The 20,522-nt window shown below is 39.1% G+C and overlaps 4 protein-coding genes across 5 annotated transcripts; 2 read left to right on the top strand and 2 right to left on the bottom strand.

Moving 5' to 3' along the window:
• The first annotated feature begins 149 nt into the window (after window positions 1-149).
• cn (Kynurenine 3-monooxygenase cn) lies at window positions 150-3,760 on the top strand. The gene is made up of 14 exons (XM_090155692.1): window positions 150-256; window positions 317-386; window positions 506-696; window positions 768-816; window positions 873-957; window positions 1,025-1,193; window positions 1,248-1,441; window positions 1,503-1,560; window positions 1,623-1,712; window positions 1,792-1,849; window positions 2,767-2,849; window positions 2,931-3,032; window positions 3,397-3,456; window positions 3,515-3,760. The coding sequence occupies exons 1-14, from the start codon at window positions 209-211 to the stop codon at window positions 3,632-3,634; spliced, it is 1,377 nt and encodes a 458-aa protein (XP_090011818.1). The 5' UTR covers window positions 150-208; the 3' UTR covers window positions 3,635-3,760.
• Window positions 3,761-8,922: 5,162 nt separating this feature from the next.
• On the bottom strand, window positions 8,923-10,784 carry LOC149932370 (PRELI domain-containing protein 2-like). The gene is made up of 6 exons (XM_090156087.1): window positions 10,661-10,784; window positions 10,550-10,607; window positions 10,420-10,490; window positions 10,194-10,354; window positions 10,022-10,127; window positions 8,923-9,602 (listed from the first exon to the last, which is right to left on the bottom strand). Exons 1-6 carry the CDS (start codon window positions 10,733-10,735, stop codon window positions 9,513-9,515), a joined length of 561 nt encoding a protein of 186 aa, XP_090012213.1. The 5' UTR covers window positions 10,736-10,784; the 3' UTR covers window positions 8,923-9,512.
• Window positions 10,785-10,902: 118 nt separating this feature from the next.
• On the top strand, window positions 10,903-20,395 carry Coq8 (ubiquinone biosynthesis protein COQ8, mitochondrial). 2 transcript variants are annotated; one of them, XM_090156873.1, is made up of 10 exons: window positions 10,903-11,066; window positions 11,130-11,357; window positions 11,435-11,834; window positions 11,909-12,217; window positions 12,278-12,371; window positions 12,435-12,576; window positions 12,972-13,079; window positions 13,160-13,312; window positions 13,387-13,658; window positions 20,058-20,395. In XM_090156873.1, exons 1-10 carry the CDS (start codon window positions 10,908-10,910, stop codon window positions 20,377-20,379), a joined length of 2,187 nt encoding a protein of 728 aa, XP_090012999.1. In that variant the 5' UTR covers window positions 10,903-10,907; the 3' UTR covers window positions 20,380-20,395. The 2 variants fall into 2 exon arrangements, with proteins under 2 accessions (XP_090012999.1, XP_090013000.1); XM_090156874.1 differs by lacking the exon at window positions 11,130-11,357.
• Scgbeta (sarcoglycan beta) lies at window positions 13,747-15,605 on the bottom strand. The gene is made up of 7 exons (XM_090156875.1): window positions 15,534-15,605; window positions 15,326-15,428; window positions 15,079-15,255; window positions 14,827-15,009; window positions 14,552-14,758; window positions 14,342-14,476; window positions 13,747-14,280 (listed from the first exon to the last, which is right to left on the bottom strand). The coding sequence occupies exons 2-7, from the start codon at window positions 15,341-15,343 to the stop codon at window positions 14,071-14,073; spliced, it is 930 nt and encodes a 309-aa protein (XP_090013001.1). The 5' UTR covers window positions 15,344-15,428; window positions 15,534-15,605; the 3' UTR covers window positions 13,747-14,070.
• Window positions 20,396-20,522: the final 127 nt, after the last annotated feature.

Here is a 20,522-nt window from a genome sequence, read left to right as displayed (position 1 = left end):
AGGCAGCGTTTCTTTAGCGAGGCAATCGAGTCTAAGCGTCTTTATAGACGATCCCCGGGAAAAGCGAAAAAATGTCTTAGATTAAGTTATAGATTATACGGCTTCCAAGGACGATATCTAATTTCGGTAAAATTCTAACTAGCGAGGGTTCGACGCGTTGAGCCTCGGTCTATATTATATTGAAAGGAACAAGAGATTGGTCGTTAGGATGTCTTTTTCCGATGGCCTGAAGGTGACCATCGTTGGTGGCGGACTCGTAAGTTGCCCACAAATATCGAGGGTCAAATTTAAGAGCTAAAAAGATGAATATCAATAGGTTGGGACTCTAGAAGCGTGCTTACTCGGCGATCGTGGAGTCAGAGTAGATCTTTACGAAAGCAGGGAAGGTAACCAACCGCGCTCACGTAACTGACGTTTCAGTTAAGAGACCCGGAAGAACTCCAAAATATACCGAGCAAACAGATCAAAATATTGACGGTATTTTTTTTTTGTTGCGAAAATGAAGATATACGGAAGATGGAACACGTACCAGGGAGAAGCATCAACTTGGCTCTTTCGATTCGGGGTAGATCCGCTCTCTCAGCCATCGGCCTGGAAGATGAGGTGATTGGTAAGCACGGAATACCGATGAGAGCCAGGCTGATACACGAAGTTAGTGGACGGAAAAGAATCATTCCGTATGGAAGGAAAGACCAGGTATTTATGTCTATATATTTTGGAAACCTCTAGAGACTTTCAATCATTTTGAAAATTGTCAAATCCGCTAGTGCATTTATTCAGTTGGACGGAGATTTCTCAACGAAATTCTCTTGACAAGTGAGTACGCCTCATATAAGACTTCAGAATCAAAAAGTGAGGTGAAATCGTTTTAGGTGCTGAAAAACATCCCAACGTGACGATCCATTTTTCCCATAAATTGACCACGTTGAACGTCGAAACTGGAAATTTAACTTTCAGGTGCGTTCTTTGTTGTTAAATATAAGAAAACTTAGAAACTAAAATCGATTCGTTACAATGAGAGCAGGATGAAGGACAAAGAAGTACAGAGGAATTCGGACTTCATAATCGGTTGCGACGGAGCCTACTCGACCGTTCGGAGACAAATGCTGAAACAACCGCTGTTCAATTACAGTCAAACGTACATTCCGCACGGATATCTGGAGCTGTGCATTCCGCCAACCGAGGACGGACAAGTACGAGTTATAACTATCAACCCTAATGGCGTTGCTATATCTGATACCATTTAGTTCGCGATGGAAGTGAACTACTTGCATATCTGGCCTCGAGGGAAATTCATGATGATAGCGTTACCAAACCAGGACAGAAGCTACACCGTCACTCTGTTCGCGCCATTCGAGGTATTTCACACACTCACAGATGGCGACAAGTTATTAGAATTCTTCACCAATTATTTTCCCGACGCCATACGACTAATTGGAAGGTATATGCTCGAAGATCATCCTAATTTTTAATTCATTGATGGCTGGTCTAAATACTTGCAGAAATAAACTAGTCGAAGATTTCTTTCGAATTAAGCCATCCCCTCTCATGTCCGTCAAAGTAGGTTTCCCTTTACAATTTCAATTACATATTCAATAGTTGACGCTAAACTACTTCCTCAGTGTTCACCGTATCACGTCAAGGACAAGGTGGTTATTTTGGGAGACGCGGCGCATGCCATGGTGCCTTTTTACGGACAAGGGCTAAATGCGGTAAGTGCATCCATCCTTGCGTTAATGTACGAATATCTATATTCCTGATTCACGGAACACCCTTTCGTTTCTACCAAAGGGATTCGAAGATTGTCTTATTTTGAACGAATACTTGGAAAACCCAAATTTAACCTTAGGTATAGGTTTTATCAAGAATTTATTTAGGTTAACAGAATATGTAGCATGATTCCCTGAAGATATTATCCGCCTACCAGGAGAGAGAGAGAGAGAGTCTGTGATCGTAACAGAGTGTCTAACCACTACTTACGTAATTACTGACCCATGCATGCTCAAAAAATATATTCGCCGCAAATTCCCGCTAGGTGCGCATGTACGTAGAACCTACTACTCAAGCCTAGTATATAGCATAGCTCATGGTGATTAAATCACGTAGGCCACGGCCGGTAGTGGCTGAATCACAGCTTCGTAGGACAGCGTTTGAAGTATTTTTCATATAAATCGCAATATTTATATTATATTATATGTTATATTAAAATCGATAAATTTACTTGTGAAAATTGCCAAAATATACAACTTTAAACAATAGATATAGGTTAACTAATATTTCAATTTTAAAATAATGTAATATAAATATTGAGATTTCTAAGAAAAATACTTAAAAATTAGTTTTATTCTTCAAACGCTGTCCTACGAAGCTGCGATGCAGCCATAACCGACCGTGGCCTACGTGATTTAATCACCATGGGCTATGCTATATACTAGGCTTGAGCAGTAGATTCGATGCAAGGTTACTAAAGAATTTCTTATACATGCGCACCTAGCGGGAATTTGTGGCGAACTCGAAGGACTAGAAAAATATATATTCTTTCGAGCATGCACGGCTCTTGATTAATTACGTAGGTAGTCCCTTTAACCGGGAGAAAGTGGCAAAGCTTCCACGAGGAAAGACAGTGGGGCGTGGTGTCTCTTTCGGGAATCACGACGCGAACGGGCTGCAGTCACAAATTATCTGTTAACTTCAATATATTCTTGGTTCCATAAACATTAAACAACGTAGAAAGGAATGCCAATTTTATATATTCACCTTTGCCAGAGAAAGCGTTGGAAGAGTTTGGAAAATACAGAAATCCGGATGCAGAAGCCATTTGCGATTTGGCCATGTACAATTACATTGAAGTAGGTTTAATGGGAACGAGGGTTAAGACCAGAAACTGATTTCAATAAATATTTAAAAATAATTAATTTTAAAAAATCTAGATGCGAGATTTAGTAAATTCATCAACATTTTTAATACGGAAAAAAGTAGACTCGATTCTGAATTTGGTATTGGGTGATCGGTGGGTGCCCCTCTACAGTATGGTAATATATAGCTTAAGCCATAAGTAACATAATTACAATAAGTATGACAATTAGCAAAAATTATCATCGAACTGATTTTCAGAGTTATGGCGCAAAAAAAGGTTTAATCCTCAGCCCAGAGCCCTCTAGTGTCTAATTATACCCCAAGTTAAATATATTACTACCAAGGACGATAATATACTACTCAGTTCGGTTGCAAGTCCAAGTCGGAGCGGGGTTAAAATGTCGGTGTTGAAAAATGTTCTATAAGAAAATAAGCATTAGAACAATAGTAAGTGTCATACTTATTGTAACTATGTTAGTTATGCTTATGTTACTTACGCTTAGCGACAAACGGAACTGGTCACCTTTATCCTATTTGCAGGTAACGTTCAGTAGGACTAGGTATCATCTATGCATAAAGAACAGGGAATGGCAAGACAAGGTATTCGAAATAGAGTATATTTTGTCTTTCAATTTAATTAATATGTTAAATATTACAGATCGTAAGGCGTCTGTTCGTAGTGGGTTTGGCGTCCGCCTTGGCTTCCGCGAGTGCCATGACCCTGAAATTCTACAAACTACCACTCCTTGAAGCTTACAAGAATATCAAATGGTATTGACAACCTGAAGTCTCCGAAACTCGCGACCCGAAGAAAAGCAACTTCAATACTAGCGCGAATGAAATGGAAATTCAAGCGATGCGGTTCAATGAATTAGGACACACTTCAATTAACAGAACAACAACACAACAACAACAAAAAACGGCCAAACATAGCGAGACTAAATATAGCTTATTAAATTCTTTCTAAATTCTTATGCAAGCTTTTTTTTAGAAATAAACGCATTTTGGTTATTTACAATTACATTTGGTGAACTTCATTTGCAAGTAAGGATAGAGACCTACGAGTAGAAAGTAGTAGTAGTTTGTTTCTGTAATGAGGAATAATTTCTGGTATCTGGACAATAGTGCGACAACGTATCAAGCGTAAATCCTCTGAACAAAGGAAATTCCTTTGTTGTCAAGAAAGACAAGAATAGAAAACGTCCATCAAAAGTATCTAGCTAAAGCATAGCCGTATCCATTTACGTGTTTCTAAACACGCGGTCACACTATCGCTTGGAACTAGTTGTCATGGCGAGTTTCGCTCAATTTCATTGGTCAGAACTGGCATTCAAAGCGACTTAAACTAAGTTTTAACCTCTAGTGTGACCGTGGCTATTAGACAATTCACGGTAACAGAAATTATTCGCAAAAAGATAGGACCCAAGAAAATATATCAACTACGCTACAAGTTGACAAAGCCTTTGGTTCAGTTACTTCCCTGGTCGTGAATCGCGTAGAACCTTTAACCGAAGTTATACAAACCAATTATATGGAAAATTGTTAAACGCTCCAGAGATAATTGACGGATGATTTTTTTGGGGACTTTTCAAGGGCAACCAAACGAAGCCAGAAATAAATCGCGGGCTAATTTAAATGTTTGCATTTCGCCGTAAAAAGGTGTCAAGCTCGGCTGAGCACAGAGACTGGTATACCGACATCAACCTGTGATAGTGAATTAAATAGCCGCGCGGTTACACCCTTCCCGCGTCATTATAACGGCAGGGTTGCAATTTCACTATTATCACTTTCTTTGCCCCCAAAATAAGAATCGTAATAATGAGTCTGAAACCTTCGCCCGTCGTTGACCATTAGGACGCTAACGTCGGCGCTGCTATATACCCAGTTTTAATTCACTGGGGATAACCGGGAATCTAATTTTACCACCTACACGATGTGAGAAATTCGGAATTCCCAATGGATATAAAAATTGGTAAGTAAATATCAATAACCTTCTTAATTATCGAACAAAAATTTGGTCATGGAGATTAAGACCGTTAAAGGAAGTAGAAACTAAATCAAAAAATCCCCTGCTAAGATTTGCTTTTCACGTCCCTATAGCGCCAATCGCTCGTAGTTGCTGTTGAACTCTGTAGATAAATATGAAATATAAAATACCATCCACCATAAATATGGAATTTCATACTCCCTTATGTCGCTTAATGAAAATCGAAATGGTTGTTAGCAGACGATTTTCTGGTTTCAGCTTCCTTTAAACATTGTAAAAAAAAATATCAGGGCCAAGTGTGCCATGGTATTTTATGTTTACAACCACATTGGCGTTAAAAGAGTCAAAAAGTAAGGTCTGAATTTTTTTAGGGGCCCCAAATTATACTTTGCACAGGGCCCCCAATAGTGTTAATCCGGCCCTGAAAAAGATGAGTACAAGCAACTTTAATGACAACCGTTTTCTACTAATTTACGTGTTCGGTTTTACATATTTTTTTCATTGGCAGGGAATTCACGATAGAGTTGTCAACATAAGAGCACATGACTCATAAAAACCCGATATTCATCTGCATTTTCGTTTTCATAGTAGCGGTAATGGGTTGTTTTTTGTACTTCGCTTATAAAATGGAATACACAGATAATGAAACCGTCTCGAATAAAGTGGTTGTACCGCCAACAACATCCACTAGCACGACCCAGCCTCATACTACTCTACCACCATCATCTTCAACAACGACCTCCCCCGGGACTACAGTTCCAAATATTGGGACAGTTCGACCGACCGATATCTACTACCACGTTTATCAAAACCAAAATAAAACGAAAGAACAGGGTCCAGATTTGGTCTTGAAAATGACTGTACCGTCTACATTTAACTCCCCAACAAGCAAAACCCCGACTAAAAGAACATGGTGGGGGAACAGAAAAAACAATAGACGAAATAGGCCCAAAAACAACAAAACGACGCAGAAACCTACAACCGGCGACAGCGAGTACTACACTAACAATCCATATCGGAAACAAGACAACGATTACGAAAGTATAATCTCGCCAAGTGGCTATTCGTATGAAGATTTCTACTCTAGAAGCGCCGATGATGAAACTGATAAAAACTATAATGAGAAATATAATCCAAGAAGCCGGCCACCAATTCGGACGCGTTATTACAGTCGCGATTCACCCGAACGTGGCCGTGCTCTTTATAACTATTAATATTCTGTACGTGCTATACTGCTATTATGGTACAAGCTTGGACTAATTAACACCTCTTTTCGGGTTCCCTAAAACGTAAACCACACTTGGAGTCATCCCTCTATTGGCAATAAATGTGTTACTTACTCTGCGCTAGCGCGAAAGTATCACCCCCTTTCCCAGCAATCCTGCTAGGTAGCGTCCTCTGTTGGCAGTAATATACAAATTTCAACTTTTTGCGTCTCTCATAGCAAATATCTTTAATAGCTATGAGGGGGCGTAGCTTACGTTCAAAATTCGAAATTTTAAGAATGGCCGCTGCTTGTGATACCTTCGCACTTGCGCAGTGGCTGTTATGTCTATTTTCCCCGATAATAATAACAATAACTATGTGGCGCTCTTGTTGGGGAAATTCAGTGGAAGCGAAATGTCCCTGTACAAATTAGTCCAAGCATGGGTCAAATAATTCATTATTTGTCCCATGGTCCAAGGTACAAGCGAGCATGAAATGTGGACCCGCTTTTCAACTTTTAAAAATTTTATAGAAAGTAATTAGTGGCCTTGCTTGGGGTCCTAGCGGTTAAATTGAAAAGGTGATTCTGGGGGCCCTATTAATATATTTGTGGGGCCCCCAAGTAAAATATAAAAGTAGGTTTTTGCCAGCGATAAATAATATAAGTGTATAATTTGGTTCCATACCTATATTTCATTGGGAAATAATTTTACTGAATAAGGTTCCAATATTTGCCGTCATATGGCATTTTCAGCGCTGCTTAGTGTTTTGTTGCGGAGGTAATCCTTAAAAATGTTGGGGACTTTCGTAAGGAACGCGTTGGAGGTAAAAGTGACGTTGGTTTTCTTTTGCCATATACCTTGAATCATAAGACTATCAAGGGCCCCCTAAGTTTGAAACGAATGGGATTTAAAAGTTACGCTAATGACTGGCCAAATTGGCTACATGAATCCACCTGGTGGTGAATAACCGAAAATTATGCACAAATCCCGCAAATGCATGCTACCGGAAACTGCTTCGTAGATGGCAATAAGAAGTATAGGTGGTAGGGGGATTGAGAGTATATGCTATTTTCTCCGCCAGGTAGCGTAGATCCTAATTTTGATTTCTCCCTCGCCTGTCTAGTGCTGAATGCATGGGCTCTTATGCCCAATTCAAACTTGGGGGGCCTTGATAGTCTTATGCTTGAATGTATTCATTTCTACCATAAGTTAATTCTTTAATATGGTGAATAGCTTTCAGTAAAGCTTTTGCATGTGAAGAATAGGAAGTGTCACACTTATGTAACAATATTATACACTTATGTAACAATATTATACACTTATGTAACAATAGTATACACTTATGTAACAATATTATACGCGTATGTAACAATATTATACGCGTATGTAACAATATTATACACTTATGTTTCTACAACGTCAATATTCTTTCTACGATGGGCGTTACCTTTCTGCCTTTCACGTAATCACTTAAGCCAATCAGGAAATAGACGTTGGTCGTTGACTCATCCACGAAATGTTTCCAGTATTGCGCTATTTACCTGCTGAAGAAAATATCTAGTAATAGGGACTTGGCAGCATGACGTAAATAACACGTCACCCAAGCCTACCAGCATGGCGGCCATAGCCAAAGGTACGGGGTGACGTCATCCTCCTTGGCGGAACCACTCTACGGCCTCTCATTGGCTGAAGGTTCAAGTCGAACTGGCGTCAAGCTCGGCCGTAGGCGGCAGCATTCTAGTTACCTATGAGATTTATATGCCATCACCGCGACTGAAGTCAGACTGCCAAATGCAGACCTGCAGTTTGATAATAGGCGCTTAAATAAAATATCTTCAAGGAAATCACCAAAAAGTAATATATCCAAGAGCCAGGACGTGCAAGTTACTGTAAACCGAACGTCGTGTTTTTGCTAAGCCTTAATACGTGGGAAATAGCTACCTAGTTAATATTAAACACTTGTAGCATAAGTTACAGGTGAAAAGTTTCCATTATTTCAACAAGCACTTTATCAATAGTAACTAATAATAATAATAATCAGCTAGGCTAATACCCAAGGCACCACCTTAGGCCTAAGTCATCATGCGACTTTTGAAGCCCTTAATTCAGGTGGCCGGGTTACAATGCGTAGGAGGGTGGTGGCAAGCCCTGCATGCCACGAGATCGAGCCAACAGCTCCCTACACTAACTATTACCGTTAACCTAGACAAGTTTTTATGGAAGGGGAATCCGAAGAACTCGGGGGAAAACCCCTTAAACCAGTGGGGAGAGAACTTGCAGGTCCGGCTCGGGAAAAATTACTTCTTGGCAATTTCCTTGAAGATGTTTTATTGAAGCGTCTATAGAGTAGTATCGCTCTGTAGCTTTGGGCTATGGCCGCCATTTTTACGGCAGTTTTTTATCTATAGGAAAAAGCATGGGTGACGTCGACATACGTCACGCCGATATTACTCTATTCATGGTAGAAATGAATAAATTAATGGAAAGCTGCATTATTATGTGGTTTTTACATGATCACGCTTTTTCTGTTTCACTCGTGGAAATAGACCAAGTGTCTCCCATTGGCATCGAAGTTTTTGTACCATAAGTGAATTATTTTTCACGTAATTATAGACCGATAGACTTATGCCGCCACTCTACTAAACTCTTGTCTTTCAATTTTTGTTTCTTTAGTCAACTTGTAGGATTGTTCTACCATTTGTTAGATTTTACTGTTATCTAATTACATAATTTAGTTTTATTTAAATTAATTTATAAGAAAACCTATATTAATATCAACATATGTCACTTTTGGTATTCTCCAAACCTTATAGAGAAATACTTTTTATTACGTCCTAAATAACAACTTTAAACAATTAAATAATTTATTTAATCAAAAAATACCGGTATACAACATTTTAACAACAATGGAAAAAAACTGGGGTAAGATAACAAATATTTAAATAATTAATTTAAAAATCAATAATACATTTCGATGTACTTAGGAGAAAGGGGGTAAGAAAACCTAGGATTTAAAATTATCCAAATCCTTCAAGCAAGGACTTATACCTCATTTGGGAATAATATTAAAAACCAAGTACTTTAAAGTTTAAACCATTAAAAAAAGTCTTTGCATTGATAGATCTTAATTATTTGCAAATAATTGCCCCATCTAACCTTTAGTTTAAAACTTCAAATTTACAAATGAATGGAGCTAAATTTAACCCTAAACAAGAAAAGTGAACACTTCTGGTAATTTTAAAATATGTGCTACTTCTTTAGTTTAAATAAATACTGCTTTTGTATTACTAAATCTTCACCTTTTTTAGTGTAAATTATTATCATGTTAAATGCATAAAAAAATATCCAAAAGGCTAAAAATATTTAATGAGTGACATTTTTGGCTTTCAAAAAAGGGTTGCAGAGTGAAGTCAAACATTCATTCACCTCCTGATTTGTCAATGATATAATCACAGGTCATATTAAGCAGCGCTCGCTGTTTCAGCTGCAGTTTGACGCTTGCTTGTGTCAATAGCTTTTTCAGATAATATATCTTCCATTATATCCCAACTCTGTAAATATTTTGATGCAAATAAAATCATTTGTAAAAGGTAAATTTACTAGCTGAAAACTATTCGTGAGTTCTGAACCGTTAAGAGAACGGCCTAGGACTGAGCTGTGACGTCACGCAAAAGTTCTGGATAGTTCAGAACTTTTGTACGAATAGTTGTGATTCAAATTAGGATCGTACGATTTGACGTACGCAGCCCGATGTGCAGACGAATTTTAGAGATTTCAACCTTGAGTTCCGGCCAGTACTTGCTCTTGAGCAGGTACCATTTAGAACGGTTCCGAATGGTTCAACAAGAGGTTCTTCTCTGCCAATAGTTTGCATTTGGGTAGTTCCAGAATTTTTTTTGCCGAATAGTGCGCATGGGGACTGGTTGAACGGTTCAGAACTCACGAATAGTTTTCAGCTATTGTAACTTACTTTTTTTACACCCCCTTTCATGAAATGGGCGCAAAAGCGTTCAAGTATTCCCCCAAATCTTCCAAAGCTTTCTAAATTGATTTCGCCTTCTTGACTAAATTCTGTCCTACATTAAAAATTGTGAATATTAAGATTTGAAGATTTAATGACCTTTTTGTAGTGTTTTTCTTACCAGTCTGTATTGGATTCTGCTGGTTTGAAAGAAGACCTCTCCCAAAGTTGAGCATGTTTGTACCACGTAATATTTCTAGATTTGATTAACATAGTTCTTTTGTTCGGATCGATCCAACATTCCTCCTCTAGTTGAATGAATTGTTCGTTTAAAAAGCCAATCTATAGGTACATAATCCAATTAACCTTTAATTATTAAAGCATATTATGTAAATTGCAAAACATACCCGTCTTAATAAATACGGAATTATATTTTTACAGTTAGCAATTCGCTTGTGATAAAAACGACCTTGATTATCTATATTAATTTATTAGTTAATTAATTAAATTAACGATGTGTGTTAATATCGTTAATACCTTCACTATATTCAAAGGTATCCACAGAAATGACATTTGGGTCCTTGCCAGTGTGATACTATAAAACATTGATTTTTAAATAAAAACTTTGCAATTATTTTGTACTTATACCTTATCTAGATGCGTCTGGCTGACCATTTCAAAGGGGTATTTGAATAAATAATTGTAAGTTACCGAGATAACCATCGTAATTTGTTGAGCTAAGCAGAATTTTATCTTCTCTTGGCCTTAATTTCACTTAATTTTTTGTATTTGGAAAAACGGTATTTTACTGCCATCTATCGCCAAACTCATTTACCGGAACCACAAATTTTTTAAACCACTAATTGTTTACGTTTGTTTTTCGTTGTGAAGGAAAATGAGTTCGAAGGGTTTGTCCGATTGCGTAGCTTTGTTAAGAGCCGTCGAAACCTTATTATATGAAGCTTTGAAATTGACGAAAGACACAGCAAAACATATTAGTGTAAATTCAAGTACTTTTGATAATTTGAATTATAGAAAAAGTAAAATTGATGTTGTAAGTTTAACTTTGTTCTATCTTCTAACACTGGTTTCAGTTTCATATTGTATTTTCGAATAGAGTCAGGAGGCATCCAAAAGATTGAATACAGTAAATATAACTCAGCTAATTGATAAAGCTGATATTGTATTAACTGGGATAAAAGCTTATAGTAATGCAAAAAGTATTACTATTCCTACAAGATATGGAATTGACAATTTTGCGGGTGAAGCAGGTGTAAATAAACAGTTTAAGAAAAGAGAAATTACTGAAATAAATGAGAAAGATGACCAAGTATTGGGGGATAATGTAAATGCAAGTTGTTTACTACATTTTTTATAAGCTACTTGAAATTTAATTTTCAAAAAGACATTTTATTTTTTTAGAATCTACAGTCATCGTTTGGTACTTCTGCAAAAGTTTACAATGAAGTGTATTTTCAAAACAAAGTCAATAATGCATCTTCGATCAATCCATTATCACAGTATTCAGTACCTAAATCTGAGAAGCCAGGTCCTAAGCCGGTTATTAGAGAAAGAAAAGTACCTGCAACGAGAATTAGCAGATTGGTATCATTTTCGGGCTTGGCAGCTGGTTTGGGAATTGGAGCTGTTGCAGAAGTGACCCGTCGAACCTTGGGTATTAAAGACTCTGGAGACCCAAGTATTTCATCAGTGATTGGTGGCAGTCCATTTTTATCACAGGCTAATGCAAATCGCATTGTTGATACCCTTTGTCGCGTTCGGGGTGCAGCTCTCAAATTGGGTCAAATGATTAGCATACAGGGTAATATATTTTTGGCTGTATCTAGATATTTTTACATAGTGTCTTATATGTTTATTTTTTTAAATATTTTACAGACAATTCGCTATTAAACCCCCAACTTCAGGCTGTTTTTGAGAGAGTAAGACAGTCTGCTGATATCATGCCTGCTTGGCAAATGGAAAGAGTTTTAACAGAGGAGCTAGGTAGTGATTGGAAAAGCAAAATGGCCTCTTTTGAGGATAAACCATTCGCAGCTGCTTCAATAGGACAAGTTCACAAAGCAACTTTACACGATGGGAGGTTTGTTGCTGTTAAACTACAGTATCCTGGAGTGGCAAAAGGTATTGATAGTGACATCAATAATCTATTGGGGGTGCTGAAAATATGGGATATTTTGCCTAAAGGTAATTTACATGGAAATTCTACTTGTTTTATCCAAAGTGGATTAAATAGAATTTTTTTAGGGGTATTTGTGGAGAACTTGGCTGTAGTTGCTAGAAGAGAGTTGGGCTGGGAAGTTGACTATGTCCGAGAAGCAGAATGTGCAAGAAAATTCAAGTTAATGAAATTTTGTTAATTTTTTTCAATCACAGCTTTATATATTTTTTTGGGCTCTCGCAGGAAGCTTGTAGCACCTTATCCAAAGTTTTATGTCCCTGATGGCATTGCTGAACTGAGTACAGCCAGAGTCTTAACTACGGAACTAGTAAAGGGAGTTCCAATTGATCAAATGAATAACGCTGATCAAGAATTGAGAAATGAGGTAAAAGATCAAATAGCTATAGTATGGCACGCCAAACAGATCAAAATTCGCGTTTGCTTTTTCTCTTATCTTATTTTACAAAAATATCATCAGTCAATCTCTCGGACATCGTCTAGTGTTCTCTCGAACATCATCCTGTCGCTATCACTGACATCGTCTAGTGTTCTCTCATACATCATTTAATTTTCTCTCTCGTACATCGTCTAGTGTTCGCTCGTACATCGTAAATTCCTTCAATGGATTTCCTACTACGTTAACGATGTGTTTGTAATCTAAAATAGAGGGAGTGCTTAGGATGTCAGAGAGAGACGGAGAGAAAGCCAACTCGAATTTTTACCTTTTTGGCATGCCATACTATAGTTTATTTATCTCTTATTTATTATTTTGATTTTTAGTTATGTCAAGCTCTGTTAAATTTGTGCCTCTTGGAGTTATTTGACTTTAATTACATGCAAACAGATCCGAACTGGTCCAATTTCATTTATGATAGTGAAAATAATAGGGTAATTTCTTATGTTTATGACGTAGATACAGTTTTGCTTTTGTTGTTTATAGGAAATGGAGCTTTCTCATTATTTTATAGATCAACCTTTTGGATTTTGGAGCTTGTCGGGAATACTCCAAAGATTTTGTAGATAAATATTTGTTGATAATTAAAGGAGCAGTGAACCAAGATAGAGTGGCTGTTCTGAAATATTCTCAAGAATTAGGTTTCCTTTCAGGCTACGAGTCTAAGGTAGTTTACCCATTTCTTAGATTGCCATTTGAAATTTCCTAGACTTAATATTATAATTCTAATTATGATTGAAGGTGATGGAAGAAGCTCATATTGACGCGGTTATGACATTAGGTGAACCATTCCGCAGAGATACTCCCTTTGATTTTGGTCGTCAAGAGACAACAAAGAAAATACATAGCTTAATTCCCATCATGCTTCACCACAGATTGACTCCGCCCCCGGAAGAGAGTTATTCTATACACCGCAAACTTGGTGGAATTTTTCTGCTGTGCTCAAAATTGGAAGCTAAATTTAACTGCAAGCAAATGTTTCTTGACGTCGCCAACCGTTACGAGTTTTCAAAGTGAGTTCTTGGTTTACAACATTAGTTTGTTATGATAGTGGTTGTTGGTAATTTAGCTTTCGTATAACTGTTCCACCAATTTATTGCTGAATAAAAATTACAATATAGGGTATAGAATTTGTTTAAAGTTTTATTGAAGCGTTTTTCGGTCTTAATTAAAGATTAATTTAAAAGACGATATTTTTAAAATTGTACACTTAACAACCAACTCACTAAAGAGTCACTATTGATAAGTTTATTGCCTAAACATCTTAGCCAAAAACTGCATTCTACCCGAATTTACGGGCGCTTTGAGACCTATTTCGGGCTATACACGTATCTAGCATTTCTAATTAACAATGCGAGGAGGGATTTTGCGCACATTTTTAGGAAGACTAACCTTTTTATTTCATCATTTCTTTGTGGAAATGATTCAAGAACACGGATTAATACTTTCGGGAAATCTAATATCTTTGCAACCAAATCCGCTTCCACGAACTGGAACCCTGAATATTCTCCCGCTAGGCATACAAATGCAGAGTTTGTACCATGTTGTTGCTGCAGGATTATTTTTCTTTGCAATAGGCATTTTGTCAACTGCTAATTTGACCCCCTTTTGTCCATCTAGTATTATGCTTTGATTCTGCGGGCATAAAATTGACCCAATTAATACTAGTTTCAGAATTTTAAAGAACTTAACTTACAACACTCTTGAGATAGACATCTAAGCCTGCGGATATGACAATTGATTTGCCTTCCATTGAAAGACCTTCGTTTCCTTTTAAAACTGTTTGATATGGTGAAGATATGTCCAAATTTTCACCCGAAGGACTAGATATCTAAATTTATAATATTTTCTTTAAATTATACTTTTTGAAAAGCTATTTTAATTAGCTTTAAAACCAAAATTTTACCCTTGAAACGTAGGCTTCTTTGACACTGAGATTTGGAACTCCAGAAGGCAATTTGAAATCGTCATATTTAGTGGAAAAAATGTTTTCCCCGGTGGTTGGGCTTCGAATCCTAAACTCGTCAACGTTGCTTATAACTGTAAACTCTGGACTGACTTCGATGGTTGCGCTACTTTTGTGTATATCATCCAAACCAGCCTTCAGTATAACCTTCGATGTAGATAATTAGAAGTGGATCAACCGAACTCTGTGAGTTTACTATTTCGATTGCATCTTACGGATTGAGAATCCCCGGTGATCACCATATTTTGTCCCGCAAACCCCCCAATTGTACCCGTGTGAGCAATTACAACGCCTAAATCGGCTTCGTTGAGAAATCTTAATAGTTGCCCAGGCCTAATAAATTCCATGCTTTCCATTCCATAGCCAATTCGCAAAACCGTTAATAACAGGATAGTTACCTATATATTTTTATAATTTGTGTATAGAATTTTAAAACAAACTGAATTATATTTGAATTAATACATTACCCCTAGATTAGCCAAGGCAACCACAAACAGAAAAATGACCAATCCGTAGAACAGGACCCCTTTTCTCCCTCTGAGACCAGTTTTTTGCATATAATTTTCATTGACGGGAGTGTACATCGCTTGGGGATGCTGCAGAAATGTTCTGCTCGGCCTCGCTGGGCCAAGTGACAAGTTACCCTTTGACAAATACAAGTCAATGTCTTTAAATAAAACGTCAAATGAACTGAGACTTAATGAGGAAACCTACTTCGCTAACTGCTGCCATTACGTTTAAAATGTCAATGAAATTTGCATTATGCGCGTCTTATAATCAGGGATAATGAGAAGAGATGGGATTTGCATCCGAATCCCTGGTGTAGTAAAACGGCAATATTACCTCGAGTCGTCTCCCCCTCCCCGGCCTCGGGGATAACGAGAGGTTATCGTCCTTGTCAAGCCCCGCGAAGTTGACTTACCGGCGAAACTCCCGTGTACGCGGTCGAAACACTTACAGGCGTCATCGGGGAAACTCGTTACTTTGTTGACACCTAAATATTAATAAGTTTTCGTGATTAACGGTACACAACTAGACGACCAATTCGGACACGATTTTGGCCCAAATCTTACGAGTTAGAAAAATTATAATATAAATTAATTGGTTGATAAATTAATAATAACCAGATTATTTTTTCCACCTCATATACGATACGTTATTTGACGTATCAATAAACCAGTCTTATGACATATCTTCTAGAAATATACGTGTGAAAGTATATTAAAAGCGATTCGCGTTCTAATTTGGAAGGAGTTGACGCGACTGCGTGGATCGAGCATTTGGTATTACCGGGAAGCCCCCTTCTCCGGGGGGGATTTGGGGATTCTCTCCTAGTCGATCCTCTCTGTATTCTTGGTGGGAAGCGCGCTGTTAGGGGCGCACTGGTCAGAGGCTTTTGAGCTGGAGAACGGAGCGGAAGGGAGAATACGCGGCTCCGCGCCGCCATAGCTCCTCGCTCTGACTCTCCGCATCTGTTCAGATTGAGAATTTTTCGCTGTTTATCCTCTAGAAAGACCTGCTTCACGGTAAGGGCACTTTTGTCATCTCTCACCCCGGCCTAATTTCGGCCCTCGCGACACCTGTCACGACTTCTCCATCTCTTTAAACTCTTCTTTCGATAGTTTTTCTCAATCGCGCGACTCATTACACAAATAAGGGCGGTTTCCCCTCGAGCCAATTCGGCGCTCTTTTTGAAAAGAACCACGCTAGTTTTCCCGTTAATATCCGACCTTTTAAGATTGTCAGAATCATACTAGTCTAAACTTAATTTATTTTCGAAGTAGATAATGTTACGATGTTCAATAATCGTTGGTTGTCACGTAAAGATAACTTCGGTATTTATTAAAATGACCTATTTCGCGTCTAGAAAATTATTCGCTACTATTTTGCGAAACCGAAATCGTAGACATAAATTACTTTGTCCTATTTCGGTGAGGCTTATATCGAAAGCTACGTAGCCTTTAATCCGGAATTGTCAAAATTTCAATAAAGAAGCCAATATGCAAAGAGAGCCTGGAGAGGAGAAGACACGAGAGAGAGAGTGAAGTGGAAATTTCGGCCAGGAAGAGTTTGGTTATAGAGAGAGAACGCTCCTATTTAATTTCGGACTGTTCTTGACAGGTAATTAAGTCGGTCTTGATGGAGCCAACTCCATCCCCCTCCCCACTTTGCCTCGCGCGCTACAGTTCGCGCTAAACCTTAGACCCCCTACGACATTTCACTGGGTGCCCTTTATATAAGCTTGATTGCCGCTAGTCTCGCCAGCGTTCCCTTAAATAGCCAGAAAAAGGTATAATATTTTGCATTAGAATAAATTAATTGATTATGATGACCTGACTCTTCGTATAAAAGCGGAGTTGGGGAGAATTTAATCGAGGCGAGGTATATTCAGTATGTTAGGTTAGCTACGCGGGGAAAATACCTTATTTACGTAACCTTCGGATGGTGGAGGAGATAACCTCTCATTATTCGTAACGAGTCAGTTTGCTAATTATAAGAGTACCGCGCGTTGAAACCTTTCGGAAAGAGGTCCGTTGGTATTAAAGGGCCACGGAATCATTTGGAAAATTCGAGTGGTCTCTCCTCGAAAGCAGATTCGACCAATCAAATTCGTAAAACTAGGGGTGAAAATGGGCGAAATTCAAACGAAATTGTAACCCTTTAATAATACGCGATACATTAAAATCAATAAATGATGGCATCCGTTACAATTCGTGCGCGAGAATGTCATTGGAACTTGGTCGTCCAAAATATCGACATTCTACGTATTCATATAATACGACAACCGGGGCCGGAAGCCTCCCGTACACGGCGCTTTTATATTTAGTCGTGGACAGATTGTATAGGGGAGATAGTGGCCAAGGGGGTTGGTCCGTGCCAGCAGCGTGTGGCTCGGAATTATTCAGTGGCAGGGATAAACCGTTGATTTCCCTCGATGCTTTCCAGTAAACTCACTCGTCCTCTAACTCTCTTTTTCCCGTTCGGAAATACTGAAAGAGAGACACTGGATTTTAAAATTCACTCTTGATTTTTCAATAATTTATCACCATTTCGGCGCGGCTTCTAATTCATTTCCACCGTATTCCCATATCTTCTCTATCCCTCTATCTCGGTCCTCGTGTTGGTCTCGCTCTCTGTGTCCGGGCATTTATTAGAAAACGTGTTCGCTTGTTAGTTTCGAGCCGGAAGATTAAAAATTTAGCTTCGCTCTAAATTTCGCTCGTTCCGTGTTTGGGTTGGACTAGATTCGCCTAGCTCGATCGAATTTAATCGGGGCTAATGTTAGCATTGTCTATAATTAATTTTGATTATGTTTGTTCGTTAATACCATCGACTCATTTCGGGCCGCTTCTCCTCGTTTGACCAGTATCTCCCCTTTCCTCTCTCCTCTCCTTGGCGTATTTTCAAGTATATTCGATTTCTCTCAAAACCAGATTCCCCAAAGGTATGGAATTGCAACCGCGTCTTAGACAGCTTTATTGCTGCTTCGAATATTTATAGTACGGATAAGATTTCCGGATAACGGCCAACTCGCCCCCGGTTTTGTCGCTCTTATTGGATGGAAAAGGAGGGGAAGGAGAAAAGTTATCTACAAATTGGCCTTCCATTTCCCGAAGTATAACCGTTTCGTACGAGTCTTTCTTCCGGGAAAGTTCTTCGTGGCAACGATTTTAAAGTAATTAACCCGAATCGAAGAAACTCTCGCGTCGTCTATTTTTATAGGCGAGGAATGCGAACCGAATACACGTGGAACGGGGAGGCAAATCGGTTTTAAAAGTTTCGAGGAAAATAAATTTTTGTTCTCTCTTCGGACTCGTTGAGAAAGAGGCGTTTATTTGAAAATATTTTCTAACGTTGTTTCGAGAGGCTGCCCGAAATATTCCCCGTCTTGACCATTCCAGGCCAGCTATTTCCACCAATTTCGAGTTGAAGGGCGCTTTCCAAATTGAAATTCGAGTCTAGGATAAACTTTGGAACGTGAAATAGTGGTTTTCTCCACCCCTCCCATTCTTTTATAATTTAATTTCATCCCATTGCATCGAGCGGCGAAAGCGTGGCGGATATGGCGTTTTCGGCACGTTGGTACGGTACTAATTGCAAGCCGCTACCTTTTTTATTTTTAATTAACACGTATATTCGGAATTTGTTGATATTCCAGCCCCGTAGTTAGAAAAATGGTCTTTTAGATCCACCTCTTCACTTCGCCTTAATTTTGTTAAGAGAAAAAGATTATAAAGTTTCTCGTGGAAACCCTGTTATAAAAGTGCCCCTCTCTTTATAAACCCGGTCTTGGCATTCTTTAGCGAAAAAAATCTTAAGTTGTTGGCCGTATTTTCAACAGCTTTATTGTTAGGGAAAAGTTTCCTCACTTTCCGGCGCACTCTTAATAGAGAGGAAATTTCTATAGCGGATTCGCGCTTGTATTGTACCAGGGTATATCCGTTGGCCGGGTTATTTGAGGGAATTTTGATGCAAAGATAGTTTCGGCGAGGTATAGAGTGGTATGGAATGGGGGACGGAGGGAGGCTGAAGAGGAAGGCTCGAGTGGGGGATGGGATGGAGCATCGGGTACCGTCGTCGGAATCGCTGCGGGTCAAATGAAAGCGACATGCTGATAGCGCCCAAAATATAGCTGACGCGTTCGGGCCCAATCGATAGAACACCTACTAGCGGGAACACAAAGCCACCCTTCCCCTCCCGTGACCTTAAACCGCCATAGTTTCAAGCCAAAAGTTATCTTAACTACCGACGACGTAGTCCCGCCTTATATTGGGGACAGTTTGAGCGACTGTAACTGTAATATGTTAGATGGAAAGGGATTACAGATAGGACGTGTCCATTTATAGCGCGACGTTACGAAGACGAACTTCGCCGCTTTTTCACTAGTTTCGATAACCTCTTTTTGACGAGGCTTATCAATAATCGTTGGAAAATCGATCATTCCAGCTTTCACTTGGACTCCGCCTCAGTCCGTCCCTGGCACACACCACGCGCGTAATTTTACGCGGAGCGAGAGGTTTGGAGACTACCCGATTTTCTAATTTTAGATTGTTGGAATATCGTGTGTTAAATCATAAACGGCTCCGATTTCTTCCCAGCTGGTGATTAATAAGCCGAGCCACCGTTGTTCTACGAACATTATGTACGAACTTTCGCGCGCTACCCTAATCTAAATCCCATTACACTAAAACTTAATAGAAAAATATAGAATGACCTCTATTACCGTATATACGTAATTTCAGACGCGAAAAAGAAATACGAGTATATCTTTTGGCTTTTAAAATAAATCGAATATTAATCAGTCCCTGAGCGAGGTAATAGGAATCTCTTAAATGAGTGGGAAAAAGTTCCTTCTCTTTGATTTTCTTTCTCGGGGGTTCCGTTCGTAATGGAATAAGTATAAAGAAAAGAGCGAACTATTCTATGTCTGTCTTTTTTTTTTCAGAACGAGAGTGAAAAGAAGAATCGAGAAAGTGGCCGCAGAGAGAGGAGGAGGAGGAGGAGGAGGATGGGACGCTGGCCGGAGGAGCCCGAAGGAAGGAGAGAGCGGGGAGCGCCACCCCAGCCGCCCCAAAAGCGCGGATAGAAGAAGGACGAAGCCAACATCGAGAATTAATCGACGACTCGCGAACCTCCGAGAAGAAGAGCTATTATTTGGCAGCGCTCCTTTCCGTCAGCTATGGACGACCTTGCAGCGACTGGCCCCTCTTGTAATGGCCATCCGGGTCCCTTCGGACACACTGGTCGTCACCGACGCCCCCAACTGAAACACGCGAGAAACTTGATTCTGTAAAAAAAACGAGAAAGAGGAAGAAGAACCCGTCGTTCTCTCTTTGTCCGGCTGGTCCGATCTGGTCGCGCGCTGTGGCCAGCCTCCGAGTTGAATGGGAGAACCTTAAAGAAGAAGGAC

This window comes from Leiobunum rupestre, chromosome 8 (assembly GCF_980474605.1).
Source record: "Leiobunum rupestre chromosome 8, qqLeiRupe1.1.hap1, whole genome shotgun sequence".
NCBI classification, from domain to species: domain Eukaryota; kingdom Metazoa; phylum Arthropoda; class Arachnida; order Opiliones; family Sclerosomatidae; genus Leiobunum; species Leiobunum rupestre.
The sequence above is the reverse complement of the archived record's forward strand: the minus strand, read 5'-3'. Positions and strand labels throughout refer to the sequence as shown.

Excerpts from the sequence above, each read along its gene's own strand:
- Scgbeta (XM_090156875.1), bottom strand. Across the intron at positions 15,010-15,078 it reads TTGCCTTGGCTAATCTAGGG|GTAACTATCCTGTTATTAAC; the intron begins GTAATGTATTAA and ends AAAAATATATAG. Across the intron at positions 14,281-14,341 it reads ATGTCTATCTCAAGAGTGTT|AATCAAAGCATAATACTAGA; the intron begins GTAAGTTAAGTT and ends TTATGCCCGCAG.
- LOC149932370 (XM_090156087.1), bottom strand. The coding sequence starts at position 10,735 with ATGGTTATCTCGGTAACTTACAATTATTTATTCAAATACCCCTTTGAA. Across the intron at positions 10,608-10,660 it reads GCCAGACGCATCTAGATAAG|TATCACACTGGCAAGGACCC; the intron begins GTATAAGTACAA and ends AATGTTTTATAG. Across the intron at positions 10,355-10,419 it reads TTCCGTATTTATTAAGACGG|ATTGGCTTTTTAAACGAACA; the intron begins GTATGTTTTGCA and ends ATGTACCTATAG.
- cn (XM_090155692.1), top strand. The coding sequence starts at position 209 with ATGTCTTTTTCCGATGGCCTGAAGGTGACCATCGTTGGTGGCGGACTC. Across the intron at positions 958-1,024 it reads ACTGGAAATTTAACTTTCAG|GATGAAGGACAAAGAAGTAC; the intron begins GTGCGTTCTTTG and ends CAATGAGAGCAG. Across the intron at positions 1,442-1,502 it reads GCCATACGACTAATTGGAAG|AAATAAACTAGTCGAAGATT; the intron begins GTATATGCTCGA and ends AAATACTTGCAG.
- Coq8 (XM_090156873.1), top strand. The coding sequence starts at position 10,908 with ATGAGTTCGAAGGGTTTGTCCGATTGCGTAGCTTTGTTAAGAGCCGTC. Across the intron at positions 11,067-11,129 it reads GAAAAAGTAAAATTGATGTT|AGTCAGGAGGCATCCAAAAG; the intron begins GTAAGTTTAACT and ends ATTTTCGAATAG. Across the intron at positions 12,577-12,971 it reads ATCAAGAATTGAGAAATGAG|TTATGTCAAGCTCTGTTAAA; the intron begins GTAAAAGATCAA and ends TTTGATTTTTAG.